Source organism: Corapipo altera, unplaced genomic scaffold, assembly GCF_003945725.1.
Source record: "Corapipo altera isolate COAL_440 unplaced genomic scaffold, ASM394572v1 23b, whole genome shotgun sequence".
NCBI lineage: Eukaryota > Metazoa > Chordata > Aves > Passeriformes > Pipridae > Corapipo > Corapipo altera.
In genome coordinates this window covers 10,639,944-10,660,244 of record NW_020884885.1, presented here as the reverse complement: position 1 = coordinate 10,660,244, position 20,301 = coordinate 10,639,944, and the positions used below count along the sequence as shown (strand labels likewise).

Sequence of the window (20,301 nt, the reverse complement as noted above, 5' to 3'; positions counted from 1 at the left end):
CTTTCATAAACCTTTCTCTCCTCTTTCCGTTCTTACTGTTCATTTTGTAGGTCTTCTTCTCTTTCCCTCACCATATGAAAATCCGTTATCTATTGAGAGGATAGATGATTCTTCTTCCTCTATACCTTATCTTCACCTAATCTTTTCCTGATCTATTCCCACTGTCATATTTCATAAACAGATTACAGATCCCATACCAACACCTGACTGATCTGTTTTCTTACAATGTGAAATTTCAGGTTGACAACTGATGACTTCTCCCAAGAGACTTCAAATGAGCTTAAGTCTAACATGGCAATACTAAAACTCATGATGTTCCCATGCAAGTTGCCTTCACCATCTTCTGCCACATCACTAGTTACATATCAAAAGCACTTATCACTCGAGCCCATACATCTTGTATGTCCCTAGCATGACATACATATATCACATCAACAGCAGTTTGCACTTTCTTGGTCACTGTCAGGCTCTTCTTGCTGTCTGTGCAGCCTAACTCCTCTGAAGTACAAATTCCACTGAAGGTGTTTCATGGCATTATCAGACAAAAATATGTAATAAAGTTTTAATCACACCAAAACTATATTTTAGGAGAGAAAGGGTTTTTGTTCCAACAACGTTAAAATTTTGCATTTCACCTACGTTGTGGCAAAAGACATTAATCTTGTGTCAAAAACTCTGTTCAAAGTTGAGACACACTTGGTACCAGACAGTAGGAGGGAAAGGTCAGTCCCTGTCTCTAGAACAGGAACAGTTGTGTAATCTTCAGTCATTTCATGACAAGGTGTGTAGAAGAGATGGCTGCCTACAACTTTCCCAGTTTGGCTTGCTCTGCACAGATCAGGTCACAGAAATGATCAGGACACAAAAACCACACTATGATTCAGACTTCACTGGTTTTGGGGTTTTTTATAACAGTCGTGTAGATGGTCTAAGCATCCTGAAAATCTTGGTGAGGTTGCTCCAGACACAGTGGAATGCACAGTGCCTACCAGATCATACTAATGACCCTAAGAGGAAGATCCCAAACCCCCTTCATCTCATGTCACAGCCAGAGAAAATACAAGGCACAAGATATCAGTCTCTGCAAGATGTGGTACCACATACACACACATTGTAATGCTGTACTCTGCAGCAATGCCCAGGTAGACTAGGTGAGAAGGAGCTAAGAAAAAGTTATAGCTTGATCTTCTAAACCAGGTTTCTGGCATGTCATGAGAAAGGAGAAAAACCTTTTACCTCTGTTGCCACAAGAAGAGGAATGCTTCCGATCATGACAATGATCTCGATCTCTGGCAAAATCAGAAATTCGGCAGCTAGAGTGATCAGAAGAATAAATGAGGCTGCAGTTACCAGGTGGCAAATATTGCCAGTCCTTTCTCATAATGCATAATTAGCACATGGCAGCCCCTCACCACTGCCTCTGCCCAGTGATGCTGCTGATGGACAGGAGAGGGTGCGGGGCCTGGACCTCAGTTAGGAGTAGGTCTCCCTCCCTGTGCCCTGCAACATTAGGAAAGGTGAGGGGCACAGAATGCAGATGAGAAGCTACTCACAAGCAGACATTAAAAGAGTGGCAGTATCCCATTTTATCCCCGCTTTTTCTGTCGCTCCCTTCAAATCTGTCTGGGTGAGCACATTCAGACATTAGTGGAGGACTGCAAACCCAGACAGTATTCAGCATATGGAGCAGCCTGGTGTTTCCCATACTTCCCCAGTTTTACTTAACAGAGGGACACACAACCATCATATATGCTTCGAATGTACTCAGCCCTTCATTCTCAGCTGCTCTTCATGCTACCAGGAAGAAGAGCTTTAAGTCCTTGACAGCTTCAATGGCACAGGGCAGGAGAAGCACTGGGAGAGCAGAGGAGAAGTGAGGGAGCCCCTTGAGCATCAGCAGGGACCTGGGCTGGGATAGGCTTGGGGGGGAATGACCCATTCTGATGTGATCTGTGGAGAAATGCACTCAAAGTGTGATAGTGTCTGTCTATCATTCTGGAGAAGTGTTGAAAGAAGTGGAGAAGTGAAGAAGTGCTTCTCTTTTCCTAGACTTGGTTTGTTAATCCTAGCAAGTGATTGATAGCAAAAATGTATATATAAGCAGCAAAAAGTGAAGAATTTAGGTGGAAATACTGCTTAATGTAAGACTACTCTAAATTACCCTAGGATAGCAGTCAAACCATGTGCTGTAATAACCATACACCGGAGTGTGAAAAAGATATCGTTGTCTTATAACAGCTCATAATATGGGACAAGCGTCTTCACTGACAGCAAAGAGCATCCCCATTAATTTCAGTTTGTGAGTGCTTTAATCAGTATACCCATACTTGAGCAGGATATGCACATGCACAGGTCCTGCTCCTGTGAGGACCAGTAGGTCAGCAAGTGTGCTGCCCAGTTAGTTGCATGACTTTGAAAAAAATGACAATTTTTCTGGTTAAAGAGGTTCACTTGGTCGTTTGATACATAAAGAGGTTTTTTTCTATTTGCATTTTATTTTTCTTTTTAGTTATGTCATCACATAAACCAGCGCTTAGTCTTTCTTTCTTTGACAGATCTTAGGATATCAGAATTGCAATGGTCCGAGGCTACAGCCATAACTCCTATAATGGCAGGCCACAGAGACTGCCTCTATGGCCCTCATAAATTCTTGGAGAGACAAACTCCACATTCTTTTCTTCTTTTTATGGTGGTCCAAAATGAGTATCACGTGGTCCTCTCTCTATTCTAGATCAGAAGAGATTATCAGAATAAAGAAAGTAATAAATACTCCACCCTTCTCTCATTTGCAAAGACTAACCACTTTGAATATTCCATATCACACACTTCTTCAGTTTCCTACAAAAAGATTTACTTACGTAAAGGAGAAATACAAATATCCTCACAAATACTTTTTATGACATTTCTTATCGGAGATACAAGGCAGATACTTGTGTAAAGGATGGAAGCAGACGTCTAAGTAGAAGCTTTCTCAGAGTGACTGACCTTGATTTGTTCCTGAACTCACACTACATCATTTGCAGATACACAACAGAACCATCCTGTAAAAAAAACAGAGCTGCGGTTCAAATCTTCCAGTGGTTTTCCTGCATACACACCTGTGAACTGAGAGCCAAAGCCGAGTTCATTAAAGAGAATTGAAACTATTAGCAAAGATGAATCTAAAGCCAAAAGGCTAGACTTGAAAGCCCTCAGATTAAAGTTTGGCCATGCATGCTTCTATCAGCTAATTAGATAAATCTAAAATAAGTTAAATATGAAAACATAGATAGGCTTTTCACTTCAGTAGAAGATCTCAAGGCAGCCTCTCTGATATATTTCAACTACACATTCTCTAAGGAGAAGGACGTGTTCACTGAGCAACAGAGGGAACACTGATATGGGCTTGAGAACTGGTAATTGTAGGTAATATGTCGATGTGCCTTTAATGTGTTCAGTAACTAATGGCATAGTCACTGCAGATGAGTAGAAAAGAAAGGCCCCCATGGAAACCTTTTCCTTAATGTAATCACAGCTATAAGCTAAGGTTAATGTAGCCACAGCTCCCCTGGGAAACATCACAGATAGGTCATGGTTTGGGTAGCAGCTATCCTCTGTTCCCTGTTAGGTCCACTCTTCTCGAAAGGAATGGTGAAGGCACCAGACTGGCACCCACCTCCTCCAGCATCCTTCAGGCCCGAGGAAAGCTCTGAAATTCCTGGTGACTTGAAGAAAATCAGTAGTGGCAGGGGCGGGGGAAGGGGGGGGAAGAAAGGCACAAGGACGTGTATGCATTCATCTCCTCCTGTGCAGAAAAGGGAAAAAGTTTTCTTTCCTTTCCATATGGAAGAACTGGAAGGGTAAATGCATAATGGTGCATTTTTTTGCATGTGCTGCTAGCAGGAGCCGTAGCACAGGACAAAGAAAGAGGAAAGCTTGTGCTCCTTGAGGAACAGGCAGCCCTCAGAAACAGAGTATGAAGGGTGGTTTTCCAGTGTGACAGATGACATGGTTAAATCTTGAGTTGCAGTTGTAGATTTTAAAACATTAATTATTTCTTTGTATAAGCTAAACCACAGCAATGAGAGGTGGTTAGCTCAGGCCAAGGCTGCACTGTGTAAACTGCCTCAGAGACTGTTTGATAACATGGAGCAGGAAAGCCTTCGGCCTCCCACCCTTCCTCCCCTATTCACTGGCATCTCTGCTAGCACTCCTCCAGCCTTCCTAGCATCAAACCTGCTCATCCAGTCACTCTCCCTGCCATCCCCAGCTCTGCTGCAGCACCTCTGTCCAACCTGGGGGGTGGCAGACCCTGCTGGTCCAACCTGGATCCTAGGCCCCCAGGCCAGACCATGTCCCTCAGTCTGTCTGTCTGAGACCCACCAGGTTTTGCTTAGATGCTCACAACAGACCCCTAGCAAAACACACTGCTGGCTGGAACCTACGCCGTGTTGGCTGTAGTGGTCAAAGCTGTCAGAGATCAAGGGATGCTTCTTTGGAGGCAAATACTCTCTTTTGCAAAAGGTTCCAGAAACATCAAGCAGATTCTTTGTTTTAATAACTTGAAGTTTATTGTCCGATAATCTTTCCAATGTTAATATTCAGTCACTGTTATCTGCCCAGATATCATGTCTCTCAAGACAGAGGCTGTAACAGCCATGCTTTAACTTTTCCTAAAATATCTTTCTGTGGATCCAGATAAAGTCAGAAGTAGCAGGGGAAGGTGTCCAAACTCACCTGCCCAGTAGGCATGAGAGGAGCTACAAATTATCCTCCCAGAAGAGGAAGCAAAGCCACACACTGACCTGGTGAATGGGTGTAGTTCACAGCGAGGCTCACTTTGCACAGGGAACTGGCATTCAGAAAAGCACAGTAAGACTAAAACTGTCTTCTCAAGATTCCAAATTGAAATAATAAAAAATCTCTCCAAGAGGACAGTTGGGAAGCCAGTAAGTGAATAACAACCAAAGATATTGAGACAGGTGGCAGAGACAGCCCCTCTGATGAGGTACAAAGGAAAAAAAAGCTAGTGAAGTGCGGCCAGCTGATGGTATTCGAGAGAGAGAGACATTGACCAATCACCACTGAACTCTTTATCAGGCAGATCTGTGTGCAGTGGAGGCAGAGATGTGCTTTTCACTTACAGCACACACAGTCAGTTCCCATGCACTCAACTGAGAGGCAGACATGAGAGGACATTTTGTTTCCCTTAGTTAAACTGCCAAGGAAACGCTTGCAAGGGAAACTTTCATGCCACGGTTTATGTAATCAAGAGCTACCCTTCGGTAATGGGACACCCTTGCTCACGGGAAATAAAACCAACCAGGGGAGCTGGCTGGCATTGCACAACCTGTCACAAGGAGACCTCCACAGTGCTATACCTGCAGCTGGGGCAGCACTGGGTGATGGCATGTCTCCCTTCAGAGGACAGAGAGACCAGAGATAACCCCAGGCACCGCTCAAACAGCTTGCACCTTACCCCATCACATGGATTCCTTTGCAATCAGCATAACATTGTTCTGCGGGCTGGGAACATCATGTAAAACCTTTGATCCATCCTTGCTTCACCTAAGGGCAGCAGACAAATCAGATGGCTTCTCCTGATAAAAGAAAGGAATATGTTGGGGTTTTTTTTTCAAGACAATCAGAAGTTCATTACTAGAGTTGTTCAAATTAAAGTTCCAGTTTCATTACTTCCGTTCCCCTTCCTCAGCCTAAATAGTCGTTGGATCATACATCACTATAAATGCTAGTTTAATTGTTAAATTATTCTTTGCTAAATTTGCCTTGCAATCTGATTTTGAAATTCAAATCAACTTGTTTTCAACTTTTATTTTAGAAGTTACAATGGTGTGACTATTCCAACTTGTTTCTTTACTAGTTTGGGGGTTTTTTCTAACTGCATATTTTTCTTTTTCAAAGAAGAATCCCTTGCAAAAACAGAAATATTTTTCTTCATTGTCCTTCTTCTGATGACAGACTGTTCAAAGTTTCTAGGTTTGGCTCTTTGAATAGAAACGTGACTAATAAATAGTAAGCCAGTGTTCATCATTTAGGTTTGAGTTCTTTTGACAAATACTGTCAGGGCTTGGACTGCTGCTGGAGCTAGTCATTAATATCATGGAGGATGTGTCAGTGTTCTGCTAAAGAATCTGTAGACCATGCAGACTCATTGTTACAGATGATGTTAACAGTGACATGAGAATCCCACAGGAGCCCCTCAAAAATTGAAAGCATAACAGGAAGTGGAATAGGAATCATGTTGAGCAACTCTAGGTCTTTTCCAGGAGGTAGGATCCAAAGAAGTGTGGGGAGGGAAATGAAGAACGAGTAAATCTATGAATTCAACAAGTATGGTCTTGGATGTTGGAAAATAGCTTCTAACTGCACTCTACCTTGTCTAGAGTTGTCTTTTATAACAAGTGTTAGTCTTCTATATAGGGACTTGAAGTCTAAACTGGTTACTTGTGAAACCCTCAGAAGCTGCCAGCGCATCAATAATAGTCTCAACCAGCAAAGTGAAGTACTGAGTGACATGAATTCCACTAAATTATCCACTCCTAATCACTGCACCACCAAAAAAGTACAGACAACTTGAAATGAATTGTAATTGTAAAACCAAGAAGGGTTGAATAATTAGACTAAAGGGCAGAAGGTCCTTTAAGCCAGGACAGAGAAAGCTTGTGTGAGGACTGATTTATATCTGAAAAGTATCTGATCATAAGGACACCACAGAAAAGGAAGTGATTTCTATGTGATAAGGACACTTGAAATTAGCGAGAGGGAGACAAAAAGCACTGAGCTGGAAGCATTGCACAGGAGCAGACTTCCTGACCAGAAGACTGGGTTTCAGAATGAATGAACCCAGAGTGGAAACCAGAATTCCTTTTCCAGATGAAAGTGAGCCAAAATACTGAAATGCTGCACAAAGCAGACACTCCTGAAAAATGATACTGAGCAATTCTATCTAAAATAATATATTCTTGGTTCAGATTTGTAATTAACCTCAGACTGTATATATAATTGCATAGTGTTTGTTTACGTAATGCCAATCCACAGCAATTTCAGTTGTATGTTTTGGCCCATACTATTGCTTCAATGGTTGGTTTTGGTAAAGCAGATGATTTTAAACCTTTAAGATTAGTTAGTATCTTACCATGAATCAATTATGATAGCTACCACATAACTTCCACAAGCTGTTCAACATAAATATTTCTATTTTCTTGGTTCCTGGAATTACTTTTTTCCCTGCATTTTACAACACAGCAATGTAATTTGTAGCAATTAGTGCAATTTCTTTTTTTAATTAGATCTTGAAAGTTTACATTATATTTTGGAAGCTGCTTACAATGAAAGACTCCAAAGAGAATAACTGTATTACACATATGACTAAATGACACATGACAGCAAAATCTGAAAGATTTCTACGGAAGTGTACCTTTTATATATCTACTCTTTTGATTTTAACTATGTCTACTTTCCAGTGAATTCCCATATGCAACATGAGAAAAAATACAATTTTTTCATTGGTATGTCTGTGTATTATTTTCTTGGTTATGCCTACAGATCTCTGCAAACCAGCCTATGCCCTCAGGCATAACTCCAAGTTTCTTAGTGGTTATTCATGAGCAGTAATCTTTTTGCTGAGAGACTCCTTGCAGACTATGACACTGTCCAAGTACTTCTTGACATTTCATTGTTGGTTTTGGACATCTCCTAATCATTGTTCACATCTTCAAAATCTGTGTGGTCCCTACTTTCCACCAGAAAATGGGTTATACTGACAGAAAACTAGGGTTTGACAAAATTTCCCACATGCTTTTCTTCTATATATGCAAAGACAGCTTCTTTTTACTAAGCCCTAGTTTGGTTCAAAACAATTTCTGTGGCACTTTTTCTACTAGAGTTACCAGCTTTACTCTATGCAGTCTCAATAAATTAGGTGGTGAAAACAGTCTGCTGATAAAACCTCCCCCGTGAATTCCACATGTAGGAAAATAACGAAATATTGAATCTAAATATCAGTCACAAACCAAAGCTGGTAAAGTCTTCAGGACTGGCAGCAGCCATGAGTGCCAGCACTCCCCCTCACTCTGTTTGTACTTTGCCAGCTGCAGCATTTACAACCGCATTCTTGATCGGAACAGCAACCTCCCCCATCAGCACTAGTTGCTGGCTTACTGAAAACATGGTATGCAGCAATTTATTTGATGAACCTTTTAGTATGTCAATATATTAACATGCCAGGGTAAAATGTGCAGCACCATCTTTGCCAGCCCAGTTCCCTCACTCTTTCCTGAGCACAAGCAGCTAATCGGTCATTCAGGGGGCTGTAGTATTTTCCCAGTAGCATGCTGCGAAGGTTACCAACCTTCCCAATTTGCTTTTTAAGTTTGTTTTATGCTGTCACTACCTCTGATCCTTGCTTTTGTTCCTGGACTGGTTTTCCCTGAGAATGGTCTGATCTTTCCTTTTTCCCCTCTACGCTCTAATGGAAGCAGATTATGTGCAAACCTCATTTTATGATGTGGTTTTGGTATGGTTTTGACATACCACATGCCATATCTGGCATCGCGGACTTTGCCCTTGTGTTGAGTGAGAAACCCAAACAACCATTCTAGCACTGCAGACCAGAGCCACACAACTTTGCTTCAGCTCAAGGAAGATTTTCATCCCTCTGAAACACAAATACAAAACCAAAAAAAGGCACATAACATTGCTTAGTGAGAACATTTATATGCACAAAGGACACACAAACTGCCTATGTCAGCAGGATTAACATGCTGACAATAGCTGCTTAATCTTTGCTCTTTCATGGTCACAAGGCCCATATGCTACCCTGCTGTTTACTATCCGGTGCCTAGGGCATACCTAAATTCAGCCAGGATGCAGGAACAGAAAGGGAGAAGTAGTATCCCTCTATGCTGCCTCCCTGTGGGGGTGATAAAAATCTATCCCCGGACTTTGTTTGTCCAGACTTTGTTAAAATAGTCAGCAGTGTGTACTGTGAGCTTTCCTCCACTAAAACAAAGAGTAATTCCCTCCAACACAATTCAGATTGCATTTCCATGTAACTTCTACCCTTGACTGGGCATGATTTGGATAAATGGAAAGATGCTTCTTGATTCATTCACCAACATGGATAACTGCTAGAACATCTTATTCAATACAGAAATAGGGATTAACAGTGTGAGTGGGTTTAAAACTTACTCTAAGGGTATCTTAGCCACTAACATGGTCTAGAGAGAGAATCAGTGCATCTTATAATTCAGTTTTCTTCTCCATGCACGAAAAATGTACTCAACACTAAACAAATGTGTATCAGAGACTAGACTACAGCACCTTCAGCAAATGGTTCACTAAGCAGATCTTTGTCTGAGAAGAGGTTGCTATGACAAGAGGCTCAGTGGTTGCTGGTTTGCCTCCTCAAGCTTTTCTTGCTCACTGCAATTCTGCTAGCTGCTTCCTACATCTACTGCTGGACAAGTGCACTCCAGCAAGCAGCAAACCTGTTAATCATTCTCAAAATGGGTAAGTGCTGCTTACACTGCTGCTGTTTTTTCCCCCTCTCTCACTGCTGGTCACAAAGCTCATCAGGGCACCTATAACTGTCAGACTGACAAAAATAATGGAACACAGGAAATGTTCCTGTGTTTCATCAAGAAACACAGAGGAGGAAACAGAAAAGGGAGGACACAGTCATGAACTCACCAAGTAGCCATGTGTTGTATGTTCCAAACCAACACTATACTGTCATGGCCTTCTGTGTTTTCAGTGACATAAAGTAAAAAGTCACCTACCCTCTGAAATCCTAACAATACAGTACTCTGGAAAGTTATCCAGGAACAACTGCTTCCTATGTGGTAAGAGTCAAACTGAACACTTCAGGTAGGATCTTCCAAGAGGCAGAGGAAGAACTTGGCATCACAAGCATGAGGCTGATCCAGCTCTAGAGAGCAGCATGAATGACAGTGTGAAGACTAGGGATGCTACAGATCACAGTGACAGCAATAGCACAGCACCGGGGGATGCCCAGAGGCTAAACTGGTTTTTGAGGCTGCAAAAGAAGTTTGCTTCCTGCCGAGATTCCCATTGGCTGGGGTAGGATTTTTCAGCCCCGGCAGAGCAGGCTCTGCTGGTATATCTAGCAGCAGCACTCCTGAGCAGGTAGAGAGAAGGACGTGCACTGGTGGTCTGTCAGGACTGCAGAATGGATCTGAAGATGTTCCTGGTCTTCACTGCATTTTTGCTTCACACTTCCCTGGGCTTTCCTATTCAGGTGAGAGCAGCTCCATGCAATTTTGTTCTGTCTTCTAGCTGGAAGCAAAGCTGTGAAGACTTGTTTTGATAAATTTCCTGCAAGAAAATATTAGTAATATAATAATATATAAAGGCAATCCAATAATTTGGTTCCTCCCTTCAGCCTGATTTTGATGCTATTGTTGTTGCATTAGTGAGCTATAGAAGAATAATGCCTTTTATCTATTGGTTTTGCAGGAGAAGTGTGAAAACAGCACAACAAGTAAGTAGGATTTAGACTGCTATTTCTGTTTGTGTATCACACACTTTGTTTTGAGAGCATGTGAAAGCACTGACACAGGCCTTTTGAATTAGGTCATGTTTCATAATTTGTTATTGAGGTAGGTGCAGATGTGTTTTCCCAAAGATGTGCTTTACACAGTCTTTTGGGTTATGGTTTGTTAGGTTAATTTGTATGTGCTTTCACAGGCTTGAAAATAAAATTTCAATAGGCCTTTTTGTTACCTTTTCATTAAATTGAGTGTTATAATAAGACTGCTATTCATTTGCCTTCTTGCCTACCTTGGTGCAGCAGTAAGAGAAAAGGATGTCAGGTATCAAAGAAAGCTTTACTTTGCTCTGGGATGGAAAAAAATAAAACAGGCTTAGTTGAACAGCTTCTGGCAACTTGCAAAGTACAAGGAGATAATTGCAGATCTCCAGAGGTCAATGGGAAGGAACCTGTAGGTAGACTTTAACTACATCAAGAAACTGGGGGTAATGTGTGTGAGAGGAAGACACCTTGGAAAAATTTGCCTGACATAGTCAAAGCAAGTAAGTGACTAAAGAAAACTGACAAATTCTTCTTTTGAACTGTTATTTATGGCATAGAAACAAAGGGATGTTGTAAAATTACTGCTCAGTGTATTTAGAGAGACCAAGGGACACATTTACTTGAGTTCAAAGTAATCAGTTGCTGGGACTCAAAGTTGCAGGGTTAAGGGGACAAATGCATACAATGAGTTTTAATTTACCATTGTTACTGGGGTTTGTGCCTTTTGAAACCTCTTTCAGTATTTACAGTGCAGGGAAAACGTGAGCTGTGTAATTTTGAAAGCGGTATCACACCAGATGTTCATTTCATCAAGAAGTTGGCAGATGCCTTCTCTGGTGTTTCATTTGGGTTTTACAAAGAATTTGCAGGCTTTATGTGCCTAAGAATCTGGAGCCTAATTTCTACTAACTTTGACTACTCAATTAATCTAATGCTTCTTGGATGCATAAATTCTGAATCTGGTCAACTCATCTCAGAAACGTTCTTCCCTGGAGAATGTTTAGAGATGTCATGGATCTCTCTGAGGCAACTGGTGGGAATTGACTGAACTTTTCTATAACAAACCACAATCATTACAGTGGCCTTCCTTTACCATGTAACTGAAGTAACAATTTGGAAAAAGACACTGAAGTCTTTTTGAACACAGATAGGCTTGGAAATAAGAACTATTTACTTGATTGTTCTCTCTGTCAGTGTTGAATAGGAGAAAAAAGCAATTGCTTTACATTTTGACAAGGAAGAGTGCAATATTGACAAACTGGAAGAGATTCACAGACAGGCTTGCAGCATATCCATCATGCTTAAGAACAGGTCAAACAAACTATGGTCAGTAATAATATAGATAAAACTGTTTCTGCCTTAGGGAAAGTAGACAAATCGATGACCTCTGGAGGTCCTTGCAATTTCTAAACTTTTATGATATTATAACAGTGAAGTTAGAAATTTGCACATCAGATCAGATTTTCACTTCTGGTTTGTATCTAGAAACTGATATTTGGCAAAAATAAAAAAATACCCCTTAGGACTCAGAATGGTACATGCTGCTGTCAGGTACATACAGAAGCTGAGATTATTTTCCCATGTTAAATTACAGCCTTCATCTCACGTTATAACATTACTCTTGGACACTGTGAAACCAGAGGGTACTGTTGAGCTAGTTAGCCTGCATTTGTTGCAAAAAAACCTGGGGATATAGAGGGGGTTTTGTCCCTGGTTTCTTTTGTAATTTTCCACACTGAAGCTGAAAAAATATTTTGTTGATTTTTAGATGGCAAGTGACTAGAATTCTGTCCCTCAGCATGATCTACTAGAAATTTTCATAGCTTTTTTTCTGAACATCAATTTAATTTCTGTGCCCACGCATCAGTTAGTGCACTCCATTCCCCTCCAAGCAAAGGCCTTCCCATGGCTGAGGAATTCCGTACTATTGAACACCGTGAAGTTGTATTCAGAATCTAATTTATCCCTCTTGTTTGTCTTTTTTTTCCTTGCTTTTTGCAGCAACAGAACCTACTGAGGTAAGGGCAGATAAATCAGCTCTTCTGATCACTTTGGGGTTCTACATTGTGAAAATAAGGTCAAGACTCTTGTTTTCCACCTGTATCTCCACCAGTGGAGTAATGTCTTCTCAGATCAACAGTGTGTCAGAATGTATCTGAAACTTATTCCACACTTCAGATTACATTTCCCTTTATGATATCTATATTTGCCAAGATATCAAAGAAGACTATTTACCATGCTGTGGTACTTCTTTACACATGGCACAGTATATAAAGCTCAAGACTGCACTGATGGAAGAAGCATTTAATGGGCCTGGACACTGTTGATACTTTATATGTTATATTATTTTATCTAATGTTATATTATAAAGTGTGAGATAATACAATATATCATTCTTTCAGGTTACTACACAAGAGGATATATACGGTATGTATTATTCCATCTACAAGTACGTATATGAGAGGATATACCAATTGCTAGCTACTCAGTTACTCCAGAAAATAATACCTGCTTAACACAAATTAACCTTGGGGAAGGAATTTTAAATGAATGCACTCACCACAATATTCAATGCAAAGCAAAGTCTCTTGGTTTTGACCAATTGTTCGGCCTTGCTAAAAGCCTCACCTCTTACTTTTTCTAAAAATAATTCTGTTTAAATAATGCCCTGATTTAATTCCCTTCCAAAGGTTGTAGAAAGCATAGAGGTCACGTGTTTCTGCTTTTACTGATGTCAAGGCTTGTTGCATAATGCTCAGAGTTGGTTATTTTTGCTTGCAAGGCCTAGGAGGCCCTGATGTTGGGCTTAGCTGGGGATATCAGTATGACTCATGGAATAGGAATGCAGTTCCAATTTCATTGGTTTCAAGAGTTTTTCAAGAGGTCAGCATGTCCAGCAGGAAGCATCAGGACTGCTCTCCGTCTGTTTCTGCTTCTGGTGTCTTATGTTGTAGGGTTGAGTGTAAGTTGTGTATGCAGAAGCGAAACTTTGCAGTCTGAGGCCTTAAAATGTGATGGTTATGGGGAAAAAAAGGGAGAGAGGGAAATAAAAAGAAGGACTCTTGGGACTTGATTAATGCCAAAATAACTACAGCTGGGGTGGTATCAAGACTGTGTCACTGAACAAATATCTACATGAGTGAACACCCTACCAGTCCTTAAATAGGCTATGTAAGTATGTCATGCATCACTGGAAAATCATCAGGTTAAAAGTCAAGAGTCATATTTTCCCCGGGAATGAGAAAGTGATACTCTTGTATTTCTGCACAGAATCTCCATTGCCTACAGAGACTGATGTTGAGGAAGAAGTTATTTTTAACAAAATTCTGAAAGTTAACCAAGGTAATGCCACCAAACCCTGTTGATAATGGGTCTGTCTTTGTTGCTTTTTGGGGGTGATATGGAAGGTACAATATCTTACCACAATCTGTGAGAATATTTTCCCTTCTTACACACCATCGCGTAAGAGATGCCCAGAGACAGGACACTGAGACTACTGCTGATACCCTACTCAAACCTATAGAGTCAATACTGAAGATGTTACCAGGTGTAGAGGCAACTGAACTATCCAGACAGTTTCTTCAGCTGTAGCTTTCAACATCTTTGTTATTCTTTGGACTTCAAGAGTGAAGACAGATATTTGGATGCTTTGTTTTTTAACTGCCTTTTACTTGAATTCAAGCATCACTTGCATTCAGTCGTCATATGGCTTTGTAGTACAGACTCCTGGATGACCTACAGTCAGTTCCATGTTCCCTGCTCCAGACTTGCTGTTCCTTGACCCTTTCAAATTTTTCCCGATCTATCAGCTTGTCTTTCTCACATTTTACCTTCAGCAGTCATTCAAGTAGCTTTACTACTGTCTGTAAAAATAGACACCAAACATGCCTACAGTTTTCCCCTGACTCATTTCTCTTTTTGGTTTGCTCACCTTCTTGGGTTTCCTTGTAGATACCTCCTGCTTTTGTCCAGTACCCTTCCTGGAGAGGTATTTGATGTCATTCATTCAGTGTCACATGATGGATGATTAAATAGTACTAAAGTACAGCATCCCTCTCACTATTACAACTGCTTTCAGTCATTCCATATCCTACCTCAACACCATCCAACACAACTGGATCTTCCAAAATTAGGGAGGCAGATAACATTCATCTAGCTGAATAACCTGTTTCTCATGCTAGCCAGGAACAGATGCTTGGGGAAAAATAGGAAAAGAGGATTAGTAGAGAGTCACAGCTTTCCAAGTGTGCTTAGCAAGCATCCAGCAACCTATGGCTCAGATGTTTCCATCCTTTCTCTCTCACCACAGACAGCTCTCAGTATTTGCAAGAAGGTGACATAGTTCCACGAAGGAGTCGCAGTGCCATCAACTGTCGCCATTGCAATTGGCCCCAGTCCCATGATGGGATTGTTCGTGTTCCCTATGTCTTGGATCCTACTTATGGTGGGTTTAAATTTCAAAAATAAAAAGTGGATTTTATCCAATAAAATTCACATAGAAAGCTACTCTTAGTGATGACACAAACAGTTGAATAAATCAGTTCTAAAGATTTACTTGTGCAAGCACAGATGAATTTTAAGTTACAAAGACCTGAACCAGAAAAAGATCAAATGTCTTTGAAAAGTTTGCATCTATAATGTTTTGGATCTGTTTTCTCGGAGACAAGAATGGTCATTCCATCTAATGGTACTTTCCAGAATACCTGCCTTTATAAGTTTCATTCCTATTACAGTGCAGCTTCAATGGCCAGCTCTTCGTTAGTAGAACAGCTTGCCATAGTGGTCTCCAAGTGTCCAATAAGAAGATACATCAACAATCATCACTAGAACAAAGAACAAGTGGTTGAAAAAAAAAGGCACCAGAATACGTCTGGACAAATATCTGGATAAACAGGATCTTGTGCCAGGCTGTTGATATCTTAAATGAAATTAAGTACTAAGCAATATAAAGCAAGGAAGAGCCTAGGCTAATGTTTCTGTCTCTCATTTACCCTGTTTTTGAGAACATGTGAGATTTTAATGGCACTTGCCATTGTCCTCCTGTGACTCCTAAAATTAACCCTTTCTTCTCCAGAGGAGAGCCACGTAAAAGGGATTCATGATGCCATGGCAGAATTTGAAGCACTGACTTGTATTAATTTTGTGAAGCGCAAGACAGAACGTGATTACCTCAGCATTAAATCTGCCGATGGGTAAGTTGAATGATAAATTAACAAGTTATTTCTACAATGTTTTTCAATTCTTCACTACAGTTATTCTGTGTGACCTTAGAGAGGCCTTTGTTTTATCACAGTGCCAATGTATTCTCCTTGGATACCTCACTAGTGCAAGGGCTCAACAGGTATATCACAAACTCACTGCAGACACTGAAGTAATGCAAATTATGGAAAAGCACCATTAAAGTGGAAAGAATAAGCTCAAGTTTTCTATGTGATATAATGCACACTTGAGAACAACATATATCAATTACTTTTTGCACAAGTAAACTCAATTTCAACCTATGAAATAAACAGTTTTCTGAATCACAGATTTGGCTCTCAAGCTCAGAACTGGAGCCTATGAAAAAATTGTTCAACACCTGTTAGCTTGAAGTGCTATTCACCTTAGCTCCAGCTCTGATACATTGTTCAGTATTTTGGAAAAAATTGTAATTTCAAGGGAGTTAAAGTCACTGTAAAGTCAGAAGTCAGGAGCCTCTGTGCTAATGAAAATCTTCCAGGAAGATTTAGCAATGATCATACTGTGTTCTTTTCTACACCATGATTGGTTTTGCCACTGTGACTATCACAGTGGAGAGGAAGGAATCCTTCCACTCCCATAAGAAGAATGGGAAGCAAGGTTCTCTGTTCTTCCCCTTTGGCTGCCTGACAATAAAAATCCTATAATCTGATGTCTCTCTCAGCTGCTGGTCCAACTATGGGAGAGTAGGAGGTGGACAGACTGTCTCTGTGATGAAAGGAGGATGCTTGTGGAAAGGAGTAATTCAACATGAACTGGAGCACGCTCTGGGCTTTCTGCATGAACACTCTCGAAGTGACAGAGATAAACATGTAAAGATCATGTGGGAGTATATCAGTCCACGTAAGTACTTTGAACTCTTCAATGTAGAAAATGGTGTAGATACATCCTATTGCTCCCAGCCTTCCCTTCTTCCCTGATGGGAGAAGGTTGGAAGCATACTCTAAGTACAATATCATGTATTACAGCTGACAGATCAGACTTCAAGAAATTTGAAAACTCCAATAACCTGGGTCTTCCATATGACTATTCCTCAGTAATGCACTATGGCCCGTAAGTAGCAGCATGGCATTCCTGTTGTTGGAGCTCAAATCTTACATGAGAATTAGCTTCTATCATAACTGTCTTCTAACTACCAGTTTCCCCAATTCCGCTTCTGAGAAAAGCAGTATGAGTCAGTTCATACAAGCCTCTCTGTAGGATTAATTCGATATCTTTTATATCCCTTAGCTTTCCGTAAGGGAGCCCTTAACTGCTGAGACTGGGAGCAAAGGAGAGCATCTGGACAATAACCCTGCTTACTGCTGGACATCTCAATAAAATCTATTTAAACAACACTACTGATCACAGCAAGAGCTTATGTACAGTTCTTGTTCTCCCTCTAAAGCATGCCATTGAATCCTGAAAGAAGATATGGTACTTAGAGAACATAATTTCTCATGTGTTTTTTTTCAGATACACATTCACTAATACCACTGGAAAAGCGACAATTGTGCCAATTCCTGATGGATCAGTACATATTGGACAGAGGCAGGGGCTAAGCAACTTGGACGTGGCCAAAATCAACAAACTTTACAACTGCAGTAAGTTTCTCAAAGCCACCCTTTCATCTTCAACTCAGATCTGGGCATGTTGCAGAGGCAGCAGTTACTCATCAAAGACTGTGAGACTATTGTCATAAATTCATGGTACCCATTTGAGTTACTCTGGGAGAGAATGCAAAAGCTGGAGGCACATTGTGATTAGTGAGAAAATGGTTCCTGCTTCTAAATTAAATAAAACACATTCACTATTGGTGTAAGTGGCTGCTGTGCAACTAACTGCTGGACTAACTGCATACCACATTGCATACTTCAATGGGGTAATTTGGTTTCTTACAGTTCAGCAGACAACTATTGGTCCCAAGAGAGCCAGAGATCACTGTTCCTCATGGCAGTTGGTATTTAAGACCTGAGCTAAACCAAAACAGTCGTAGGCTCCTCTGAACTGGAACCGTTTCATGTTGCCCTGTCCAGTTTTCAAATGTTTAAGCTGTCATTCTAAATTTGCATGTTTAAACTCTTTAAATTTAACCTCTGCTAAACTACAGAGCTAATCAATAAAAAAATAATGCTTTTTTCCAAGCACTACTTTACTTTTCTCTTTGATGCATTATGTGAAAATCAGGACAAGATGATTCTTCATTTTAATCAAGATATACTAGTACTCTGAAATGAATGCTGACAGATTAGACAACCAAGAGCCATCCATTCTGAATAGACTGTACTTGTAAGTTAGTGGAAGCTTCTGTAACCCTGGTGCTGAAGCAAACATTTTTTCTCAGGTCGTTGCAGCACTATTCTTGACGGAACTTCTGGGTCACTGAAATCTACCAACTACCCAAGAAATTATTCAGATAACACCAACTGTGTCTGGCTCATCCGAACCCGATCCAGAAAGGTAATCACAGGTTTATAGTGGTCTTGAAATATGGCTGAACTTCTTTCTATGTTAAGCACCTCAAGCTTTGTCTGCACAGCAGTTCCCAGATAAGATCTTCTCCATGAGAGAGTCTCTACTTCTTCTTATGTCCTTAAGCCAGATATAGGCCAAGACAAGTGCAGAGTTGTGATTTTGAAAAACCTCAATACTTCGGGCTTCAGGTTTGCAAAATCAAGACAAAATTGTCTGAGCATGGGACCATTCAGTCATTAGATCTGAAGCCCACAACCTCAGGGAATGAGAGGCAAAGCTGGGTAAGCAGCGCCAGTTTGTGCTTGGCTACAGCTTACAGTCAGTCTGTTTTAAAGGAGGCTCCATGAAAGAAGTATATATGTATATTAAAGGTTGATTTGCTCTTTCCTTCCAGGTTTCCCTGTACTTTCAAGCCTTTGAGCTGCAGAAAACCAGAGGCTGTCAGGGTGATTATGTTAAAGTTTATGATGGATCCAGCAAGTCTTCTGCAGTTCTAATGGACAAGACCTGTGGATCAAAGATACCAAATTACATAGTTGCTTCTAGTAATCTTATGCTTGTAGAATTCATCACAGATGGTGCTTACACAGCTTCTGGTTTCCAAGCCACCTTTGCTGCTGGTAAGTCTGAGGACAGGAAGAATGGCAAAGAAAAACAGTCTATGTCAAATCAACTTTTCTTTTCACTCAGGAAAAATACTGAGGAACTGCTCTCCACGAGAGCCATCACTTCCTTGCTTGCTTTTGATTTAATGGATCAGTTATATACTGATACTATTTGCTCATTCATGCAGATGGGGCCACACTCAGGATTAAGTGGTGTTAGCCAGGTGATTAACTGTTCCCTTTGTGTCTCAAATATATTCCATTACAAAACATGTGCCAATATAGGCAATCAATTTAATGTTACTGCATCACTAGCACAATAGAAATAGAATAAATCGTATTTCTCTCCACTGTAGCTATGGAAGGAAAAAGACTAAAAAAACTCATTCCACTTTGATGTGTCCACAAATGTGAAAAAATCTTAGTTGCCAGATAAAATGTGATTTAGCATGCATGTATTTTAGAGATGCTACAGTTTGTTCAGAAAAGCTAAATATTCTCTCATTTTACTTACAGTGAGTAATCAAAGAAGACCTAGCATCCACAACTGACTTAATGAAGAATATTGAAATTATGTTTCTTACTTTGCTTCTATCCTGGCTTGGATCAGTATGAAATTTAATTCTATTAAGAATCAAAGTTTTCATCTTCTGGAGAAAGTTTATTCCCCAAGCCATATAAATGTACAAATTCTATACATCTTGTATACTCCTCCTTTTGTCTGCACAGTTAAGTTATTACCTCTTTCTATTTAACAATTGAATAAAGAGCTTAATTTAAAAAAAAGTTTCTGTTTCTGTTTTCCAGTAGTCACTTCCACTCAAACACACCACCAGCCCCCCTCATTCAGCCCTAGGGATGTCTCTTAAGTATACCACTGACATCATCATGAGTTCAGTTAGTTGGCTGAAGAGACGAGCTTCAAACTTTAACAATTCATTTTGTGGTCTTCATGGTCTTCAGCATGAAAAGGTCTTCCACATAGACTCTTATCCCAGACTAACATTTAAGCTTCCAAAAATGACATCTCTCTTCACAATTCCGTTATATCCTTAAAATGCCAGAAAGATGGACAAGACAAATCTATTCGCAGTAAAGGACTGGTGCTTCCTATTGCAGTTTTCCTTGTACAGTTTTGGTAGACAGAGAACATCTAAGGGTGCTTCCTTAGCCACAAGCCATTTTTGGTCCACAGAAATGATTATGCTTATCAGAGGACGAGAGGTGGACCAGATAAGGTTGCCAGAGTTCACGCATACATTCAGGGAAGAAATTTTTTGTCAGGGAAGAAGCTAAGCTCTCTCTTCTGATCTCATAAGGAGGACAGAGGGCTGCAAGTGTCAGAAATCCTGGAGAGTCCTTTGCCTGCAACTACACTTTTAAAATTACATTCTCTTGACCAAGACAAGCCTGTAACAGATCTGAGCAAAATAGGCTGCTATTTTAATCTGC

The 20,301-nt window shown here is 40.4% G+C and overlaps 1 protein-coding gene across 2 annotated transcripts; it reads left to right on the top strand.

The window, feature by feature from the left end:
- The first annotated feature begins 10,163 nt into the window (after positions 1 to 10,163).
- Positions 10,164 to 19,625, top strand: LOC113946680 (astacin-like metalloendopeptidase). Of its 2 annotated transcripts, none has more exons than XM_027642326.1 (13): positions 10,164 to 10,258; positions 10,477 to 10,501; positions 12,554 to 12,570; positions 12,955 to 12,979; positions 13,823 to 13,894; positions 14,862 to 14,996; positions 15,627 to 15,744; positions 16,455 to 16,633; positions 16,759 to 16,843; positions 17,246 to 17,373; positions 18,114 to 18,229; positions 18,639 to 18,868; positions 19,370 to 19,625. In XM_027642326.1, the coding sequence occupies exons 1-13, from the start codon at positions 10,190 to 10,192 to the stop codon at positions 19,398 to 19,400; spliced, it is 1,230 nt and encodes a 409-aa protein (XP_027498127.1). In that variant the 5' UTR covers positions 10,164 to 10,189; the 3' UTR covers positions 19,401 to 19,625. The 2 variants fall into 2 exon arrangements, with proteins under 2 accessions (XP_027498127.1, XP_027498126.1); XM_027642325.1 differs by having other exon boundaries at positions 10,172 to 10,258; positions 18,639 to 18,864; positions 19,366 to 19,625.
- The last annotated feature ends 676 nt before the right edge of the window (positions 19,626 to 20,301 follow it).